Here is a 21,022-nt window from a genome sequence, read left to right as displayed (position 1 = left end):
GACTCGTAGATTATTCACTTAATTCATACATTTTTTTATTTAAAGTTTCCAGAAAGTTTTATTTGTGCGTGTATAATCCCAAACCCTACTGGGCTCTGGACAGTTACAACAGTTACTGTGTCTTGCCTGCTAGTCACTTGTGTGTGTTCGGGGAGGCTCAGCACACGCATCGTTTGTTGCAGTGGGCATGAAACTCTGGAGGCCTTGCTTCCTCGTGGCTTACCCATTAGGTGTATCATTCTTGGCAATAAAGCAAAAAGATTAACTTGAAAAACTTTCAACCTCGTCAAGAAATGTGGTTTATCTTGCTTACCGCTGAGACTAAGGTTTCACTGCCGGTGAATACGGGGACGGGGGAAGCTCGCTTCACTTCTGAATCTGTCACGGGGTATCCTGAAATGTAAGTGCATAATGTAATGGCTAAATTACTAGAAACCAATTCAGAGATGAGTTCTAATTGGTGAACTTATTCTATATTTAATTACTTGGAAAAACGAAGCAAATGACTATGTATTCACCTCTTTGTTTTCTGCTTCATTAACAAGCCTTATCTGACTTATCAAATAGTTTCTTAAAATCCATGTAAACAATAACCTGTGGGGGGAAAAATGTGTTCCTGAAGCAGAACTACCCCTCCCCTCATTTATTTAGCTTTCTTAGACAACTTTAGACAAGAGGACTTCATCTCAGCTATGAAAATATTTCTTAAAGGACGAAGAACTAGTCAACAAAACGTTTGGGTACTTTACACTAGGAGGACAAGGTTGGGTGGATTAAGCAGTGCACTTTATGTGCAAAAACAAAATGCACGTTAAGTACTTTGGAATGAGAATACAAAAGTCTGACTGGAAAATCTTCACTGTTTCCTTATTGACGAAAACCAACCTGCAGAATGTTTTTAGTATTTTCTCTTAATTCCACAGGAGGAGAGATCTGGGGAGTACTGGCTGCAGTTTAACTGTCATTTTAATCTAAAGAAACCATATTTAAAACAATAACAAAGGAGGATGAAGGTAGTGCAGCAGATACTCTGTATATGGACTTCCAGGGAGGAACAAAAAATGTAGGCACAATTAAATCCCATGGGATTGAAGGGACAACAGCTGTGTGAATATAAAGGACAGAAATGGGGAGTGCATGTTTTTCAAAAGCTGGGGATAGGGTAATGTACAATTATGAATAGGATTTTGGCCCTTATTGATATATTAATAACACAAATTTAAGTATAGAGGGCATGATGTCAAAGTTTGCAGACAATGCTAAACAATAAGGTGCTTCATAACAGACTGAATTAAAACCAACTGGAGAAGTGGACACATTGTAAAAAATTTACTACAGAAAAATATCTTATTGAATCTACTGAATATTGAAAGGTCTGGATAGAGTGGATGTGGAGAGGATGTTTCCAGTAGTGGGAGAGTCTGGGACCAGAGGGCACAGCCTCAGAAGAGGACATCCCTTTAGAACAGAGATGGGGAGGAATTCATTTAGCCGGAGGGTGGTGAATCTGTGGAATTCATTGCCACAGACGGCTGTGGAGGCCAAGTCATTGGGTGTACTTAAAGTGGAGGTTGATAGGTTCTTGATTAGTAAGAGAGTCAAGATTTATGGGAGGGCAGCAGGACAATGGGGTTGAGAGGGAAAAATAAATCAGCCACAATCAAATGGCGGAGCAAACTTAATGGGCCAAATGGCCTAATTCTGCTCCTATGTCTTATGGTCTAACTATGAAGTGATGTATTTGATAGGAAGACCAAGAAAAGGCAATACATGCTAAATTGTACAATATTAAACTGGGTGTGGCTGTACTCAAATCTATGAAGGTAGAAGGACAAGGCAACTTTCAAACAGTTCACAGGATCCTTTGGCTTCACTAATGGAGGAACGGAGTACAAAACACATCTGAAGTCTTTGGAGAACACTGCTGAGGCCGCAGCTGGAATAGCTTTCAATACCAGGCATTGCTTTTTCGGGAGAACATCAAAACCTCAGCGAGCACAGAAGGGATTAACAAAAATAGTGCCAGAGATGAGAGATACTTTCAACACGGATAGAAATGCTGAATTGTTCTCCTTGGAGAAGGCCAATTGAAATGAAGACCTAATAAGCGTGCTCAAAATCTTGAACAGTGTTGGTAGCGTAAATAAGAAGAAATTGTTTCCAGTGGCATGGATTTAAGATTAACAAAAGAAGAAGCAAGGACGGAAAAATAAATTGTAACACGTTGTTGTGATCTAGAATGCATTGCCTGAAAGGGTGATTGAATCAGATGCAATCGTAATTTTCATTAGGCTATTGGATAAATACCTGGAGGTAACAGAAATACAGGGCTCTGGAAAAAAGGGCTCTTTGAAAGAGCCATCCACATTCCAAGTTGACAGAATGGCAAACCTTTACACTGTTTCATTCTAAATTTCCAATTGCAATTCAGCAATAAATGAGTAAGTTATTCATTAAAGAAAAATTCTGGTAACCCTTAAATGAGTTGTGCTTTTATGCCTCAATTCATTTAATTTATCAAGAGCATCATATTACCTATAACTCCAATGCAGTCTTAAAAAATTAACTGCTAAAACCCATCATAAATCTACTAATTATGAACAGGACTGAATAGTAATCCAAATAACGCCTTCGGATGAACATAAACCACTCGAGCTTTGCTCCATTAGTTTATCATGCCATGCAAACCATTCAAGTGGATTTTACTGCTTTGTAATTAACAAAAGCTACCCACAACCAGCCAAGTATCACAGAAATTTTGACACAAGCCATTCGGCTTTTCACATCTGTACTGCCATCACAGCAAAGCTACCTAACCTAAATTTATTTCTTTGTATTCTGTAATCGTCTACATTGCCTAGGCTTCACCAATGTTTCTCACAGAAGTGCAGGAAATTCTCCACTACCGTTGATGAGTTTTAGGACTTCCATGCAAGCTTACTGGCTGTGCTCCACCATTAGAGTTCACAAGGAGTCCAACTGAGGAGCAGAGGTTTGTCGAATCCACTGCCCCAGCATTTATGTGGCAGGGCTTTGGTGTCTGGCAAAAGGCTTCCAATAGAATTTTGTGTCAGGGTTTGTTATGACTCACCTGCGCCAAACCATTCCAAGCTCCTGGACTATCCAGGTAAGCAAGAACTCCAGGTATGGAAAAGGCAAGGTCAGAGGATCATGGGAAGTAGTTCTTCAGTTCCCTGTAAACCAATTTCACTTCATATATTACATTATCACATGTACTTCTATGCCTGGATTCAATAATCTACCCTGGAAATATAAATACATGTTGTTCTCATACATTTTCAGATAAAGTACTTCTAAACAGTCCTGTAATTTAGTCGCTAAATCTTTGCCAAAGGACCAGTTTCAAACACAAACAATGATACTGAACAATGAAAGCTGGAATATTTATTCTGATGGATGTTCAAAATAGGCTGAAGTATTGCAACCAATCAATAGCTACAAAGCAAAGCTTTGTGAAAGACAAGTACCGTGAAAGACAAGTTTTTCATGGTACGTGACAATAATAAACCAATTCCAATAGGACTTTGAAGAACATGGAATAATTCAGAGGCCCCTTTGAGAAAATATACTCATAAAAATTAAAAAAAACACAAGGAGCAGGCTATTTAACAGCATGACATGCATCTGATCCCATTGTCACTTGACAGCATTGAATTTCTACTCTACTACTTCAACTGCAACAGATTTGCTCAAGATCACATAACTTAATGTACTTTAAAGTGCAAACTATTTCTACTGTAAGTTCTAGCAGTCCTTTTAGTATATCCCACTATAAATACACACAAGCAAAAATTTACACATTCCCCAACAGGCACCGCAGGTTCTCCAGCTTGACATATAAAAAAACTAATCAAGGGGTGAAACGTGTTTGGAACAAGCAGCTGTACTCCAGCATTTGCTGGATTGGCCAATCTGCTGCAGAACACCATCTGGCATTTGGTCCCAAATGGCATCCATGCTATCATTTCTTTTGATCACACTAGCAACATATGTAAATGAAAGAAATGAAATACTGTAGCAAATCTCTGGAGGCCAGCTGTTGCCTCTTTTTGATCATTTTTACATTATCTTCCTAGAAAGGACTAAATCACATTGCATTGTTGCTTTGCAAAGACTCAGCATATCGTTTTCTTCCTCTGACTAAACCTAGGCTTTAAGTCACTTGTTTTACCACATCCTACTTACTCTTTTCCTACTTTTGGAAGTGGCTTACACAAATTCTCTCATCTGGATTTTTAAGAAATCTTTCAGCTTTTGGTTTGCTTGGACATAGAAATGGGCTCAAGTACAGATGGATTCAGTCCCATTTGTATAAGCCTCCAATGTTGGACACTGTTCCAGTTGGTTTACATCATTGACTAATTATAGATTAGTCTTAAAATGACACATTCCAATTTTGTAAAATTATGTTTTTCAAGATTTTTTTAAAATTTCTGAATTATATCAAGTCCACCAAGATATGGCACTGGCATTTAAATAAGCATTTATAAGATGCATATATCCTGAATATGGAACTCAATGGGCTTCCCAACTTCAGTAATTTACTGAAGGGTGAGGTGGAATTAACACCAGCACAGTATCTGTACAAATATTGGCAATTGTCAAACCAGTGGATCTTACAGATGGTTAGCCATCTTGAGAGATATGAAAACTTTGTCAGTAAGTACCAATTATTTAGCAAAACACTTTCACAGAGCCCATGTTGAAACAGTTGTGATTTCATGGGGTACTGCATATTTTTGTTTTCAATTTAAAATTTTGAAGTTATAACCATGATTGCAATAGTTTAGACTTTTGAGAGCTGAACATGAACACACAACTATTCAGGACACTACATAAAATGGCTTGCAAATAATACACCGCAAAAGGCCAAGTCACTCAGAATAATATCCTTTAAGTGACATTTTAAGTAAGCATATCCTGAAATTTTATGCATTTTCCAACATGTGTATATATATCCACCAGTTTTGTTTGAAATTTGTATTTATTTTCAAGATTATGCTTCTAAAATAGTGGCTACAGAAGTTTTCCCAAAGTTATAACTTTTTTTTGAAGGATCATAAAAACACAAGAACCAAAAAGTTACAAAATATCATACAAAAGGTAGCAGTTACCCTGACAACTGGTTCAGTAAAACAGATATGAAACATTTTGCAATGTTCAAAAGTTTAAATCAATGCTAATGATTTAAGGATAAACCAATCCAGATAATTTCCAAAAAGTCATTTTATTGTGAATGTTTTTGAAACATTATCCAAAACAGGAAATTTCAAGATAAAAAGGAAGCAAATGTAAAATTACAACAAAATCGTAAATGCTGAAAAACATCATCAATAAACACAAACTTGTTTTTTTTTCTTTTAAACTAACATGATGGAAATAAACTATTTGCTGGGTGAATTTCAAATAGTAACAGCCCAACACTAATTAGAAATATTCTGAAAATATATTTTGGATGCTCATTCAACTTATGACAGTTGTATTCAACTCTAAGCCTTGAGGTCAGAATTTCATAGTGAGATGCTGTTTAATACCTAAAGAATTTGGGAGAACAGAAATCTGATCTTCAGTTATTATTTGTATTTGATGCACTTATGCTAACATACTGATTATGCATTCTGTGTTGATTTCGCCTTTGCTGTTTCACAAATGTAACTATAGAGTAGGAAAGCAAATGTTTATATTTACATAGTTTTGTTTTAAACTGAACAACATATAAAATGGACTATCCAAATTAGAGAAAGGTCATAAAAAGAAAAGTAACTAATGCATTAGGCAGACTAACCTGTGGCTCCAAACCAATTTTCTTACCACAGGTAAGGGAGACACAATCCTAGAGTCTGTTTCTTTATATAAAACAAAGTTATATTAATTAGTAACACACAGATGTGAATCGTATAGTTATAACACAAACTTTACAGATGGCGGAAGCACAATCAGCCATAGAGTTCGATTTAACTCAGTGGAGTCACCAGTCCTTGAAGCATCATTGTAAGTCTTCGAGCTCTTTTGCTCACATTATTGAGAGGTTCTGCTTGATTGAACTGATACAGTTTCTGTCGCACTTGATTTAATACAGAACCCATATGATCCCTAGCAACTGGGTCTGTGTGATCTAGATTCATGACTGCATCTTCCAGGTAACTGAAATGAAAGCAAAGATTAAATTATTGTATAAAAACAAAGTAGTTGGCCTTGTGCCCATTTGAGCCTGTTCCACCATTCAATACGGTCATGACTGATCTTCTGTCTTAATACCAGAGTCCTGTTTTCTCCCCTTACTACTCCATGCCTTTTGTGTTTTGTGTCTAGACATCTATATACCTCCTAAAACACATTCACTGACCTGGCCTCCTTCACCTTCTGTGGTAGGGAATTCCACAGGTTCTCTACCCTCTGAGGGAAGAAATCTCTCTCCATCTCTGTCCAAAAGGACTTACCCCATAACCTGTCACTGTCACCCCTTGTTATAGACCCTCCCAAACCCCTCACAGGAAACATCACCCCCCACATCCACTCTGTCAAGCCCTGTCAGAATAGGCAATACTCAACGTAAATAACTATGATATTTTTCACATGGAAAATATGGAAAACCATACAAAACTCAGGAACCGAAGGGAAAAAGTACAAACAATGAACTTGCATTTATTTATAAATTCCCTTTCACGCTGTCAGAATGCTTAAAAAGTGATTCTTGACATCATTTTACACCTGAAACACAGTCCTTCTGAGTGTGGAATATAAAAAAGGCCAGAAAATAATTTGCAAGGTCCCACAATGGATTAGATTATTGATACTTTTTGTTAAGACCATAAGCTATAGGAGCAGAATTAGGCCATTCAGCCCATCGAGTCTGCTCTGCCATTCAATCACAGCTGATTTTTCTCAACCCCACTGTCCCGCCGTCTCCCCGTAACCCTTAACCCCTGTAAGATGGTGCTGATTGAAGGATGAATGTTGGGCAAGACTTCAAATTCCTTCAAATTTCCTCTAAGAACTTGATGTACTTTGATTTAATATGTTATATGAAAGATGGCACTTTTTACAATGCAGCACTGCACTGGAGCATCAGAGTAGAATGGTTATTCAAATCTTGAGCTCGGTTATCATTACACAAGATGCCTCCTTGAAACACAAAAAAAATCATTCTAATAAAAGGTATCACTTAAAACATTAGCCCTTTTCTTTCCAATGTTAACTGATAGGTTGCTAATTCTTAACTTGAATATTTCAGCTCTCCAGCACTCGTGATTCTTCCTTTATTTTTGCACCTTACCCAAGTTTTAATTCTGTGCGAGAGTTGAGATCAGTAGAGAGCTGTTGAATCAGTGAAAGCAAAACTGGTTGAGTTAGGGGGCAAGGATGCTGACCAAAGACCAGGTGAGAATCCACAGTTTCACAGACGTAAAGTACCAGGTTGAGATCTGCTGCAGTCAAAGCCTGATTGACAGAACAAAGAATTAATGAAGCAAGCTAATGGTTAAATTTATTACAAAAACACAAGCAAATATTTCCTGCTCAAACCATTGCATTTTTACTCATAGCTTGCTGCATTGTCCAATGATCAGTGTAATGATTTGAGTAGCACAAGTAAATGACCCATTTCTGTAAAACTTTAAAATTATACTCCATAACAGGAATCTTTTAGAATCATGCTCAGCTACAATCCTTTACACTGTTAAAAAGTCTGCTATCTCACTGTTGTTGGCATTGGGTGGCAACAAGAGTAAAAAGGAGGAAATTCGGAGGATTAGTAAATCAAATTTCAATGAACTGCAATTCATATTACACCATAATACTATTACTATCACTGCAAATCATTTAAACTCAAAAATTAGGAGCTCTTGGGGGAAACCAGTCTGTCAAGATTTGGTGGCCCAGTTTCTCTCTTTTCTATATTGCAAAGTCCAATATGTTCAATTAAGAGTTTTCCTAAGAATACACTAGCAACATATATTTGGTATTTGCAAATCTAAAGGAAAATTTGGTTTCTCAGGTTTTGTTAAATGCTATATTTGGTGGCTGCTACTTTTACTTTCATAAATTTTGAGAACATTTTCTCAGAGCCTACAAAGCCTTTCCATGAATTGAATTCATTGTATGAAATTAATTGAAACATTTCATATCTTCTTCTACTTTTAATTATATGATCAATCCTACTTGTACAGAGTACATTTTCAGTTATAGAGTCATTGATCATACAGCACAGAAAGTGGCCCTTTGGCCCACCATGTCCATGCTGACCATCAAGTATACTCATCCCATTTACCAGAACCTGATCTGTAGCCTACAATGCCTTGGCAATTCAAGTGCTCATCCAAATGCTTCTTGAATGTTTTCTTAGACACACCTATCATGGGGAAAAGTTTCCTGCTATCTACGCCTCTCATTTTGTACACTTCTATCAGGTCCTTCCTCAACCTCCTCTGCTCCAAGGAAAACAAACCCAGCCTATCCTCATAACTTAAACACTCCATCCCAGGCAATATCCTATTAAGTCCCCTCTTTCAGTGCCATCATGTCCTTCCTTTAGTGTGGCAACAAGAACTGCACACAATATTCCAGCTGTGGCCTCGCAGTGTTTTAGAAAGTTGTTCCAAGACCTCTCTGATCTTAAGTTCTATGCCTTCTTCACACCCCCATCTACTTGTGCTGCCATCTTCAGTAATCTTTTGGACTAGTACACCAAAGTCCCTTTGTTCCTTAATACTCCCTCAGAACCTACCATTCATGGCACATGTATTAGATCCTCCAAAATACATCACATCACACTTATCAGGAGTAAATTCCATCTGCCATTGTCCTGTCCAACTTACCAGTTGATCAATAGCCTTAGACCACCCTCCTCACTATCAGCACCACTAATTTTCATGCCATCAGCAACTTATTAATCAAACTTCTGCATTCACATCTCAATTCTTAATGTATATAACAGCAAAAACCCCAGCATAGATCCCTGTGATACACCTCTAGTCAGAGGCTTCAACTCACAAATGCAAAAAAAATGTACATAAAAAAATTACTAGAGGAATGGCATTGGACCAAATCAGAACCCCCTCTGCTCACAAAGTAAACCATAGACAGCAGTGTTATGTCAGGAAAGTTGCAAACCAACAGACTGTATTATGCTTTAGGTCCACGTCAATGCATGTTCTCATCTTTTGGGATGTTATTGTATGGTAGAGTGCAATAATAACTTACTAAAAACAGCATCCAGTAAAAGAAAGACGATTTTTCACCCTACACAATCTTAATTACTTGCAACTTTAACCTTACTTGTGGCAACATTAAACTACTTGAAGAGGGCATGATGCTTAATTTTAGTTCCTTTGAGAATGCTTAATTCATAGAAAATAATATCCTGTTTGCTAATTTAGTACAAAAGCCAGTTATTGCCAGGCAATCATTTCTATAAACTGTACACAAAGCACAGTTGCAGTGATTCAGCTTTAATGAATCTGCCTTCAGTAGACAGTACCCAGTAATATAATCTTTGCAGTAGTTCTATCTGAAAGCAATTTAATGTTGAGATTTTCAGATTGCCTTACTATTACCTTTGGGCAATTTGTAACCATGTAAACATGGATCATATAGCTCCCAACTGGAGAAAAACTCAGAACACTGCAATTCAGTAATATTTCTCAGGAAACAAGTTACCACGTTGGTTCACTTGCATGCAAAACTAGATATATGATGGCCCTTGACAAGTACAACCAAGAATTGTCAAGAATTCCCTTTATGATGCAATCATCTGACAAGGTTCCAGAAGGACGTGGAGTGAATGGTCACATATTCTTAAAGACAGGTGAACAAGGTAGCTAAAAAGGCATACAAGATGCTTTCCTTTACAGGTTATCCCTGGATAATAAAGGGGTTCAATTTTACATGTTGATTCTGAGCATAAGTTGGAAAATACACAAAAAAAAATCACTCAATATGGTAGGCATACCACCACAGTATAGTAATGAGTGGCATTAAAAGCACACAAGACTGATAAGAAAAAAACAACTGCTAAAAGTGGAGAGAGTGTGGAAGTTACTTATAAGGTGCAAGGTCATAACAAGGTAGATTGTGAGGTCAAGAGTCCATCTCACCATATAAGGGAACCATTCAATAGTCTTATAACAGTGGGATAGAAGCTGTTCTGAGCCTGGTGGTATGTGCCCTCAGGCTCCGGTATCTTCTGCCTGATGGGAGTGGGACAAGAGAGAATGACTCAGGTGGGTGGGGTCTTTGATTATGCTGGCTGCTTCACCAAGGCAGCGAGAGGTATAGACGGAGTCCATGGAGGGGAGGCTGGTTTCCGTGATGTGCTGGGCTGTGTGCTCTCTGCAGTTTCTTGCAGTCTCGGGCAGAGCAGCTGCCATACCAAGGCAGGTTGCATCCAGATCGAATGCTTTCTATGGTGTATCAATAAAAGTTGGTGAGTGTCAAAGGGGACATGCCAAATTTCTTTAGCCTCGAGTAAATAGAGGCGCTGGTGAGCTTTCCTGGCCGTGGCACCTACATGTTTGGACCAGGACAGGCTATTGGTGATGTTCACTCCTAGGAACTTGAAGCTCTCAACCCTCTCAAGCTCAGCACTACTGATGTAGACAGGTGCATGTACACTGCCCCCTTTCCTGAAGTCAATGACCAGCTCTTTTGTTTTGCTGCCATTGAGGGAAAGGTTGTTGTCATGACACCATTCCACTAAGCTCTCTCTCTCTCCTCCCTGTACTCCGACATCGTTATTTGAGATACTGCCCACTACAGTGGTATCATCTGCAAACTTGTAGATGGAGTTAGAGCAGAATCTGGCCACACAGTCATGAGTGTATAGGGAGTAGAGTAGAGGTCTGAGGACACAGCCTCGTGGGGCACCAGTGTTGAGAATAATCGTGCTGGAGGTGTTGCTGTCTATCCTCACTGATTGCGGTCTGTTAGTCAGAAAGTCAAGGATCCAGTTGCAGAGGGAGGTGTTGAGTTCCAGGTCTTGGAGTTTGATGATGAGTTTGCTTGGAATTATAGTATTGAAGGCAGAACTGTAGTCAATGAACAATAGTCTAACATTGGTGTCTTTACTGTCCAGATGTTCCAGAGATGAGTGTAGGGCCAGGGAGGTGGCATCCACTGTAGACCTGTTTTGGCAGTAGGCAAACTGCAGTGGGTTGAGGTTAATGCGTGCCATGACCAGCCTCTGGAAGCACTTCATGATGGTGGTTGTCAAAGCCACTGGTCGGTAGTCATTGAGGCATGTTACCTTGCTTTTCTTCAGTACCGGAATGATGGTCATCTTCTTAAAACAGGTGGGAACCTGAGCTTGAAGCAGGGAGAGGTTAAATATGTCTGTAAATACCCCCACCAGCTGATCAGCACAATATCTGGGGACACGGCCAGGGACACCATCCAGGCCAGATGCTTTCCTCGGGTTCACTCTCTGGAAGATTGATCTTATGTCCTTAACAGTGACCACAGGTTTAGTTGCATTGGAGGCTGTCAGGGTGGGTGGTGACAAACCAATCCCCTTCTGTTCAAAGCATGCATAGAAAGCGTTAAGCTCATCAGGAAGGGATGTGCTGTTGATGACTACGCTGCCGACTTCAATTTGTAGCTGATTATAGCATGTAAGCCCTGCCACAACTGATGGCTGGTCTGGGACTATTTTGAACTGGTATTGTCTATGGGCCAACTAACCACTTTGTGTTGTAAATTTTCTACAAATATCTGAAACTTCTTTGCTGCAACTAGTTTAGAATCAGACATATCTTCACACACTTAAAGGGGAGTCAGATAAGCACGTGTGGAACATGAACATGCGACTGGCATGGACCCTGTTGAGCTGAACAGCTTGTTTCTGTGCTGCAAATATTTGTCAATAGTAGTTTTAGATAATGGAACCATGGGCCTTCACAGTGTCAATGCAAGAAATTCATGTGCAAAACTCAATACTCTCAAAAGCATTCATATATGGCTCTTCCACACTCAACCAGAACTGGAATATTGGAAATAGATTATGAAGTAAGAACTCACTGAGTAGTACAGAATGGTCATATACTCCATTTTAAAGTTGAAAAATTAAAAGTAGTCACATTACTGGTTCACTGTAGAAACACAGACAACAAACCAAAAGTTCTGATGAATTGCAAAAACAGGGCTGCTAAGTGATTTAAAAAAATGGATTCTTGTCAAGCAACTAATATTAATCACAACTTAATTATGGTTTAAATATACAATTAAACAATCATAGAATACCAACATTCTTAAATGTTTCAATGGTAAATGCTTTGCCATTTATAATCTTTAATGATGCAATTTCAAATTCTCGTGTCAAACCCCTCTTTGGGCTTGCCTATCCATATGCATGTAACCTCCATTTCTCTCTAAATCTTCCCCCCTCCGAACACCTCTGACCCTCTCCATGCAGAAGCCACCATTTCCCATTTCCTCCCACCAACCTAGCACAATAGGTACAGCTTTTATTTTGCCTTTCTCAAACTGCTAATATGTGAAATCAATGTGTTCACATCAACCACACATGCTAAACTAGTGAACAGCTGGCAGCCTTAGATTTTTACAAAGTAGACAAACAGTTTCATTTTCATGAGAGCAAAAAGTTAGATGTTTAACATGGTGGACTTCAGGACCACATAGACACTGTGGTTTAATTGTTTCACCCAATAGACTTTAGGACCCAGCGAGGCCTCAGTGCACTTTTGATTCACTGCACACATAGACTACCAAGTTCTGTAGGGACTAAGCAGCCAGTGCAATTTAAATACTTTTGTTGTTATCTTGCAAATATCATGATAGGGAATTAGTGTTCATTTCACTTCAGGATAATTGCACATTAACTACATCGGCCATAGTGAATAACCTTCCATATTTAGAAAGTTGTTGTTCATGCTCAGAATTCAGTTCAAAATATGGTGATTCATTAGATATTATTTCCCTTTAAAATACCTTACCTAATAGTCACTTGAACAGGCATAACAATGAACACTCAAACAAGCAAATATCAATGCAGGTACAACATTTAAACTGAGGGAACAATTTAATTTTGATGAGGAAATGTCTATCAAATTTACTTTTAAATTATTAAATCAGACGGTAATGCACTGTGAAAGTTTGCGTTAGTTTACGTAACAAATAGATACAACTTCTTTTGTATGTATCCAACCTTTCTGACCTAAAGTTTAAAGACAGAATTGGATAATGTGTTTTTGAAGTACTAACTTCAAGTACTGGCGTTTGTGCTACTTTTATCATTCTGGTATTAGGCAGCAGAAATATCAGTAACCTGGAAAAATATATGACATGTAATGTAAATGCTAAAATCATGCAGCATCTATTGGAATCAAAGATTCAAAACAGACTTTCTAGAACAACTGATACAAGAGTGTCAGCCAATAAATATCAAACTTCATCTCCACTAAAAGTATGTCTTTTGACTGGTCTTTATATAACAAATGACACTGCACAAGCATTTTCTAGAACTTTTTCCAATAATAAACCTTCCAAAAATTAAGCTGATGTGAAATTCAGCAAAAGGAACTGGAGAACATTTAGTATGCACTGAAGACTGCTGCTCATGTGAACAAAACTGGATCAAAAGATTCTTATGGAATAGGGATGAACACTTGACCAAAATATCTCTACGTGGCATGCAAATCTTAAAGGGATACTAAATGTTTGCATGTAAAAAGGTTAAATCTATTAAAAGCAAGGAATTTAAAGTATTTCATGAAATAAACCAGATAAATGTATGTTTCATCTCAGGGTAACAGGCTTCATTAATCTCCTACCCATACCTGTTGAAAAGCTTGGTTAAGTTGTCCCTGCTGCAACAGCTGCAAAATGTGGGCCTGCTGGGATTGGAAATCCATGTGAGTCGATGGGATTGGGGTTCCAGCAGCTGATCGCATGGCCTGCATAATGCTAGAAGCAACAGCAGCCTGTTGTTCCTTCATTGCTAGTCCAACTTCTCCTTTAACGATTCTTTGCACTTGAGTTAAAATTGATTCCTGCAAACTGTTGGAAATCATTATTAATGTCATGAAGCATTTTTCATTGTCCTATATATGGAAAATGCTGTGGATACACTTGATAAAACAAACTGTCTCTTATCTAATAATTAGCATGCTGAACTATGCAATTCATTTATGACAAATAAGAAAAAAAATCAACTTTTAATCTGTAGTTAATATATTCTAGTTTTTATATGATGTTTTTCAACTGGCCTTAAAATTATGTATAGAATAATATCAAAAGAATCTGTACATAACTACAAATATTCTGTTTTTAAAATTTCTCACCCCACATGTACTCAGCTGCAGTGGTTCCACCTGAGTTTTATCCCATGGGGGCTTTATCCAGAGATCTCAAAATGCTACAGCAGGTGACTCACCAAAGAACTAGGCTGCCTTACAGGCAAAGAAAAAGCAGGCCAGCACCTGCGTGCATCCAAATTAAAAGACTAGAAATTAACTGTGATCCTGCTAAACATGGCATGGCACGTGCTATTTAGGTTTAGAATACATAGTGTGGATATACAATTTGTTCAATTACTGTTGATGATTTAAAATTCTTTCACCTTGCTCAGATCCACATAGGTTTATACTAATGTTTGGCTATTGACTAAAGGCTGGAAGGTGGAATTGAACCAAAGACTCGATAGGCCAATAGCCACCTGTGTAGTAAATTCCCACATCGTTTGAAAAGCCAAATTTATTAAGATCTAACATGTTACAAAAATAGTTATGAAACTCTGTGTTGAAAAATGGTCATAATTTACAAAACCTCTCATCAAGGAGCACACCTTCATTGTTCCTTGCACTCAAAGTACGAAATGTACAACTTGTTGCAGTTGAAAGCAGAATGGAATATTAGAGTGATACATAACGGTTTACTCAATTCATAATGATCAAGAAGAAAATTCACAGTTCAGTAAAGCTCTGATAATCCAGCATCCAATCATTCAGTAATTGTGATGGCCCGGCTTCTGGCTCACTCATTCATCCAGAATGTGAACTGGGGATCCAGAGAGCAAACAGGAAGTGTGGCTGGGGCCGTGATCCAGAATGTCGGTCATGTTTGCAACCAGGGCTGGGGTTGGGGTCTGGACTGTGGACTGGCAAGCTTGTATACTCCCCACTCCCTTTAAACTCACTGTGAAATTTATTATACTCCTGTATAACATTGAAAACAACGACATAAGTATATTTGGGTAGTAATAGCAGTAGCATGTAATGATCCAGAAAATCTACTAGTCCAGCACCAAAGTCCCGAGGATGCTAGATTGTCAGAGTTTCACTGTATTGTTTTATTTCATATTTGTAGAATCCACAATAATTTGATTTTGTACCTTGCGATTTGAGGAAAACTACATATTAGTAAGGAATATGTCCCAGAATCTGGATGGAAATATATGTTACACAGGTTATAAAACAAACATGCTACCATTTTGGCAAACTAAGACCACATATTGCACCTTCTGTAGATGCCAAATGCTCTCACCTACTGAAATATAAGGCTTCAATTTGCAGCTCCCGGCAAGGGAGGGATAAGCTCACAGGAAAGACAATTGTGGGCCTGTTTTTGGTTGTGCAGAATATCATGTTGAAACACTGGTTCAGGACACAAGGATCACCACAGAACTGTGCTCAGTTCTGGTCACCTCACTACAGGAAGGATGTGGAAGCCACAGAAAGGGTGCAAAGGAGATTTACAAGGATGTTGCCTGGACTGGGGAGCATGCCTTATGAAAACAGGTTGAGTGAACTCGGCCTTTTCTCCTCGGAGCGACGGAGGATGAGAGGTGACGTGATAGAGGTGTATAAGATGATGAGAGGCATTGATCGTGTGGATAGTCAGAGGCTTTTTCCCATGGCTGAAATGGTTGCCAGAGGACACAGGTTTAAGGTGCTGGGGAGTAGGTACAGAGGAGATGTCAGGGGTAAGTTTTTTTTTACTTGGAGTGGTGAGTGCGTGGAATGGGCTGCCGGCAAACGGTGGTGGAAGCGGATACGATAGGGTCTTTTAAGAGACTTTGGATAGGTACATGGAGCTGAGAAAAATAGAGGGCTATGGGTAAGCCTAGTAATTTCTAAGGTAGGGACATGTTTAGCACAACTTTGTGGGCCAAAGGGCCTGTATTGTACTGTAGGTTTTCTATGTTTCTAAGTTTCTAACCAAAACCTCGTATTATTTGTTCCACTTCGCTATTATATATTTTATTTCCACAGATAATTCCAATTAGTGAAGAATTTATGCTGGTAAATGGACAACTTTCCCAATCTAGATATCTAGCTGTTGATTACCACTAAGTGGGAATAAAATTGGTTTTGTGGAATAGTTGAGTATTATGTAAAGTGCCCATTTTCTATTTTTATTGAAATTAATGAGCATTAAAATTAGGTGATTTCTATGACAGCAGACAACCATCACCAGTGTAAAGACAGGTTGAAAATCTATCCACTAGATTGCATCAAGCATTCTTTGATTGGGTTTTGCAAAGCCATTTGTGGTCTAAAAGTTCCCTCTGCTTTGCACTGAAATGCCATGTAGCCGAGCTCAAAATATTCTCTACAGCAGTACAAAATTATTTTCTACACTGTACCTTCAGCAAACCTGGTTGGTGGAACTCAAAAATTTTACAACAGTAGATCATTAACATCTTGGTTTAACTTAAGCCTTGGTCCTGGTGGCATCATGACAATACATTCATAGCATCTACATTTTGGCACAACACTAAGTAGTAACGTAACTAGCTTTTTTGCTACTCACTTGCCAACAATGATGTGAAGCTGATGTTGCATCTCTGAACGCATACCATTTGTGATGGTAGCAGCAAGGTGATCTGTGGCATTCTGGAAGTGATCAATCATTTGTTGTAACTGACTGATCATTGGATCTCTGATTTCTTGCTCTTGGGTCTTCTTTGACTGAAGGTGGATCTCAAGTTGCTGGATATCTGTGTGGTGAAATACATGTTTTAAAATGTAAACATCCTAGGTTAGTGAGTGAATTGAAAATTACTTTTTTGATTTCATCTGAAAATAATGCACAATTTGCTTTCATCATGATCTTATGATTGTACAGGCATTGACTGTCATCAGGGCAGAGAAGCCTGTATCACCCTGTATCAGTCAATTACCATTCCCAAACCCCCTCCCATCTCTGACACATTTTGCTGATGCTAAGCCATCTCCTTGCATCTTCAGACCTTCCATCCTAAACAATCCCCAAACCTTCCATTAAAAACATTTTTCCTTCCTGTAATTCCCAGCTCTTTCTCATCGACCACCATCTTCATTCTATCTTCCATATCCCTCCCTCCCCTCCTCTCGATCTGAACCCTCCTCCCATCATCTCCATCTGTCTGACCCACATTAACACTTCCTTCATGTCCACCCAATGCCTCCACCCCTTCCCTCCCCTCCTCTCCTCTCCATCCAACCACCTCCCTTCCTCCGCACCTCCGTCCATCCCAGCCCATCCTTCCCTTCCCCTTCCCTCCTTTCCTTCTGGTAATTCCCCTCCCTCACTCCCCTTCCCTCCCCTCCATCTGTCCAACCTCCTTCCATTCATCTGACCTCCTCAGCCCATTTGTCTCAACATACCAAAGGTCAACTTTTCCTTACCTGATGACAATACACACAAGCAAGAATCACTTACAAGTTGTCTGAATCAGAAACTCCTTCCTTCCTGATCCAAAGGCTGTCCCACTGCAAGATCTTCCAACCCTCCCACAGCCACTAGCAGAACACAAATCAGCTAATTCAGCCCAGAATATTAACAATCCAAATCTGCCTGCTCAGTACTGCTGCAATTCCATACAGCCCTTTGATTTTACCATAAAATGAAAAAAAATCATCATTACCATTGTTAAAAGAATCAAAGCTTTGTCTTATGTATGTAGAGTTTTGGCTCATTGTGACTATAAAGGATATTAATATAAGTAACACCTACATTCCTGAGTTCCCTGTTTGAAGCTGTCATTTATTTGCTGGAACATTGACTGGCATGCTTTTTCAAACACCGGTACAACTATGCTCTGGAATGCCTCTCTGTACGTAGTTTGTATTGGTCCTTGCAAAGCATCAGCTGCAGCTCTTCCAATACTCTCTGCAGTGTTCTGCAACCACAAGCCAGAAAAGAAGTAAACCAAGCACATCTGATACTTTCAAACTGGATAAAAACAAACATTCAAGTAAAACTTTAAATAAGGAAAAGTAGTACTTAATGCTGGCAGCTTTCCAGCGTTGTATGGTTGGGATCCAGCATATTGTTTCGGCACATATAAATGTGCATTTTCAGTTATACAATGCAGCAAACGTAGTACTTTCTTTCTCCCCAGAAGCTGTTCACCCAAGAGGTAATAGTAGCTTTATCAAGTCACTCTTTGCATCACATGCAACCATAACAACCTCCACCAACTCTCCTCTCCTTCCACCAACCAGGAACATGAGAACAGTGGCTGAGATCCAGATCTCATTCACAATGATAATGTACACTAGGGACTTAAAATAAATAAGAATAGATGCAACATGAACTTCATAAAGATGAATGATCAAATTGAAGCTTACCACATGCATAGCTTCTAGCATCAGTATTTGTATATAATTTTGTTCTGGTGACAAAGCTAACTTAAAATTGAAACATTTTTAACTTTAAAGCATCAATACTTGAAGATTTTAAACAATAAAAAGGGAAACATTCGCCCTGACAAAAAAGTTTGTTCCCATACAGGTTTTTACCCAGTTCCTTTAGAACATCTCAATACACAAACGAAAGTTCAAACTTAATGGACTAGAGTGTTTGTGTTTTATAATTCCATTCATTTATAAAAATTACTGCACCGTCTCATTTAAAAATATTGTTGCAACTAGTACAGCTGGAGATGCAAAACCAGAAAAACTCCCAATAAAGATGGACTCAAAAATTATATACATTACAAATGTGGCATGAACTAATTAGGGAAGATCAAGTAGTTGTTGAAGTTGAACACAGAAATGTAGCACCTGTAGGATGACCATTCAAATCCTACCCCTGACTGAGGTTTGAACTTACCTGTTTTTGTTGAAAGTTTTGACCACTCAGAGGCAGGACAGATGCTCCCGTTGGTCGAGTTGCTGCAGTGAAGATGAATCAATGCATAGCGAGTAGTTTCCAGAGGAGAAACAATACAATTGGTGTCTGCGTTCTAAGAAAAGATCCCTAACACTGGGTAACATCGACAACAACCATGGAGAAGTCAATGATCTAGACAGCCTATATGGAGGTGGTAACTGACAGTAGGAAAGGAAATCCCAGAGAAAAGGGAAGCAAGTGTAACAGGTGCAACAGGGAAAAACATGATTGGGATGTGAAACATGTAAACTTGCAGAAATAGATTAACTGAATAATAAAATAATCCATCTTTTTTCATCTAGGTCACATTATACAAGGTGAAATTGAGAATATTTTGATACTTAAATGGTCAAAATTCTTACCTTAGATTTTACCATTTTTGTTACATTTCTTTTAATATTCCTTCAATTGCTGCAAGCTTGGTTGCAATCTGATTATTCAACTGACCAGACACTGGCTCCAGACTTTTGGAAATAGCTTTGAAAAAAGATTTAATAATTTTGTGTTAACAATTCTTCAATATGCATTTAGAAACAAGGATTTTCACTAAATTCATTGCATTAATGCATCAATAAGGACATAAGTATTATCCTTGCATTCAATGCTCCCTTCATAGTAAATACACAGTTAAACTATAATTGGCATGTACATCAATTTTTCAGAGCTTAATGCTGTCAACCTGTGTTGAAAAGGCTACTTACATTGTATGAGCTGAAAATTGCAAAATTAAGAGGAATATAAAATCAAGTAGTTTAAAATAAATTAAACAAAATTCTGGGATTTAGAAAAACGTTAGCCTCAGCAAAAGTAAACACTAAACTACTGGATTGTTATAAAAATCAATCTGGTTCACTAATGTCTTCAGGGAAGGAAAAACTGCGGTCCTTGCTCAGTCTAGCCTCTATGTGACTCCTGACCCAGGAAGGTGATTAACCTCAAATACCTTCTCAGTTTCAAGCACAATTAGGAATGGATAATAAATGCTCATATAGATCCAAATCAATAGGTGAATTTACACACAGTCTCAACAGGCAAAAGCACTGCAAGAGGCAAACAAGTGATACAAGTAACTGTGGGAATCAGTATTTCTTTGAGTCAACCATAAACTTTGTAAAATATTTACAATATCGATAAGCCATATCTTCTCTCTATCCTCATTCGGCAATGGTTGCAGCCAGGGATGAAAATAAAAATTATCAGCGACAGTATAAGGAATAGTGCAAAACTCCAATAAGCCAGTATCCAACCATGTGGAAATCTCGATGACTTGGCATCTGGGCTCATCAGATAATGTTTGCCATGCTCCCTCCTCACTTGCTGAGGCCCCAGTTCCCAAGTTCCCTTTAGACATGAGGTCACTGGGAAATTTATTATAATACAATGTAACATCTGAAAAAATTAATACGAATAATGCCCAATACTCCAGAAAATCTGCTCGTTCTGGCACCAAAGTTCTGAGTGTGCTGGATCATTGGTGTCCTACTACACAAGCATAATGGATATACTTATGCAAAATAAAATCATTACTATTCTGTAAATTGCACTATTCAGTTCAATGAATGAATAATTTTGTTAAACTTTCATAATGCCAGAAGTTTCCCTATCCCAGTAGCCAGTTAAGTGAATTAGGACCATTGGCACGGTCCTGATAACATATTCTCAAATTCAATTGTACACGTAAGAGGTAATGAGTGTGCAGCAAATGCACATATCTGCAACCAATAGGATACCCTATAGCAAGATAAGTGCAAATAGGCCATTTGGCTCTTGTGCCTGCTCTGGTATTCAATAAGATTATGGCTGAACTTCTAACTCAGTGGCACTTTCCTGCACTAACCCAGATTTCATTAATATCGAAAAATATATCACTCATCCTTGAATATATTCAAGG

General features: G+C 38.5%; 1 protein-coding gene across 1 annotated transcript in view; it reads right to left on the bottom strand.

Moving 5' to 3' along the window:
- Positions 1-5,053: 5,053 nt before the first annotated feature.
- Positions 5,054-21,022, bottom strand: part of edc4 (enhancer of mRNA decapping 4) — a 74,345-nt gene continuing 58,376 nt past the window's right edge. Inside the window, 7 exon segments of the mRNA XM_052028710.1 lie at positions 5,054-6,165; positions 7,298-7,461; positions 13,812-14,031; positions 16,786-16,972; positions 17,971-18,136; positions 19,494-19,531; positions 19,534-19,608. Coding sequence (XP_051884670.1) covers positions 5,976-6,165; positions 7,298-7,461; positions 13,812-14,031; positions 16,786-16,972; positions 17,971-18,136; positions 19,494-19,531; positions 19,534-19,608 — 1,040 coding nt within the window. The 3' untranslated portion in view covers positions 5,054-5,975.

This window comes from Pristis pectinata, chromosome 13, assembly GCF_009764475.1.
Source record: "Pristis pectinata isolate sPriPec2 chromosome 13, sPriPec2.1.pri, whole genome shotgun sequence".
Classification (NCBI taxonomy): domain Eukaryota; kingdom Metazoa; phylum Chordata; class Chondrichthyes; order Rhinopristiformes; family Pristidae; genus Pristis; species Pristis pectinata.
This window is presented reverse-complemented; position numbering and strand designations above follow the sequence as displayed.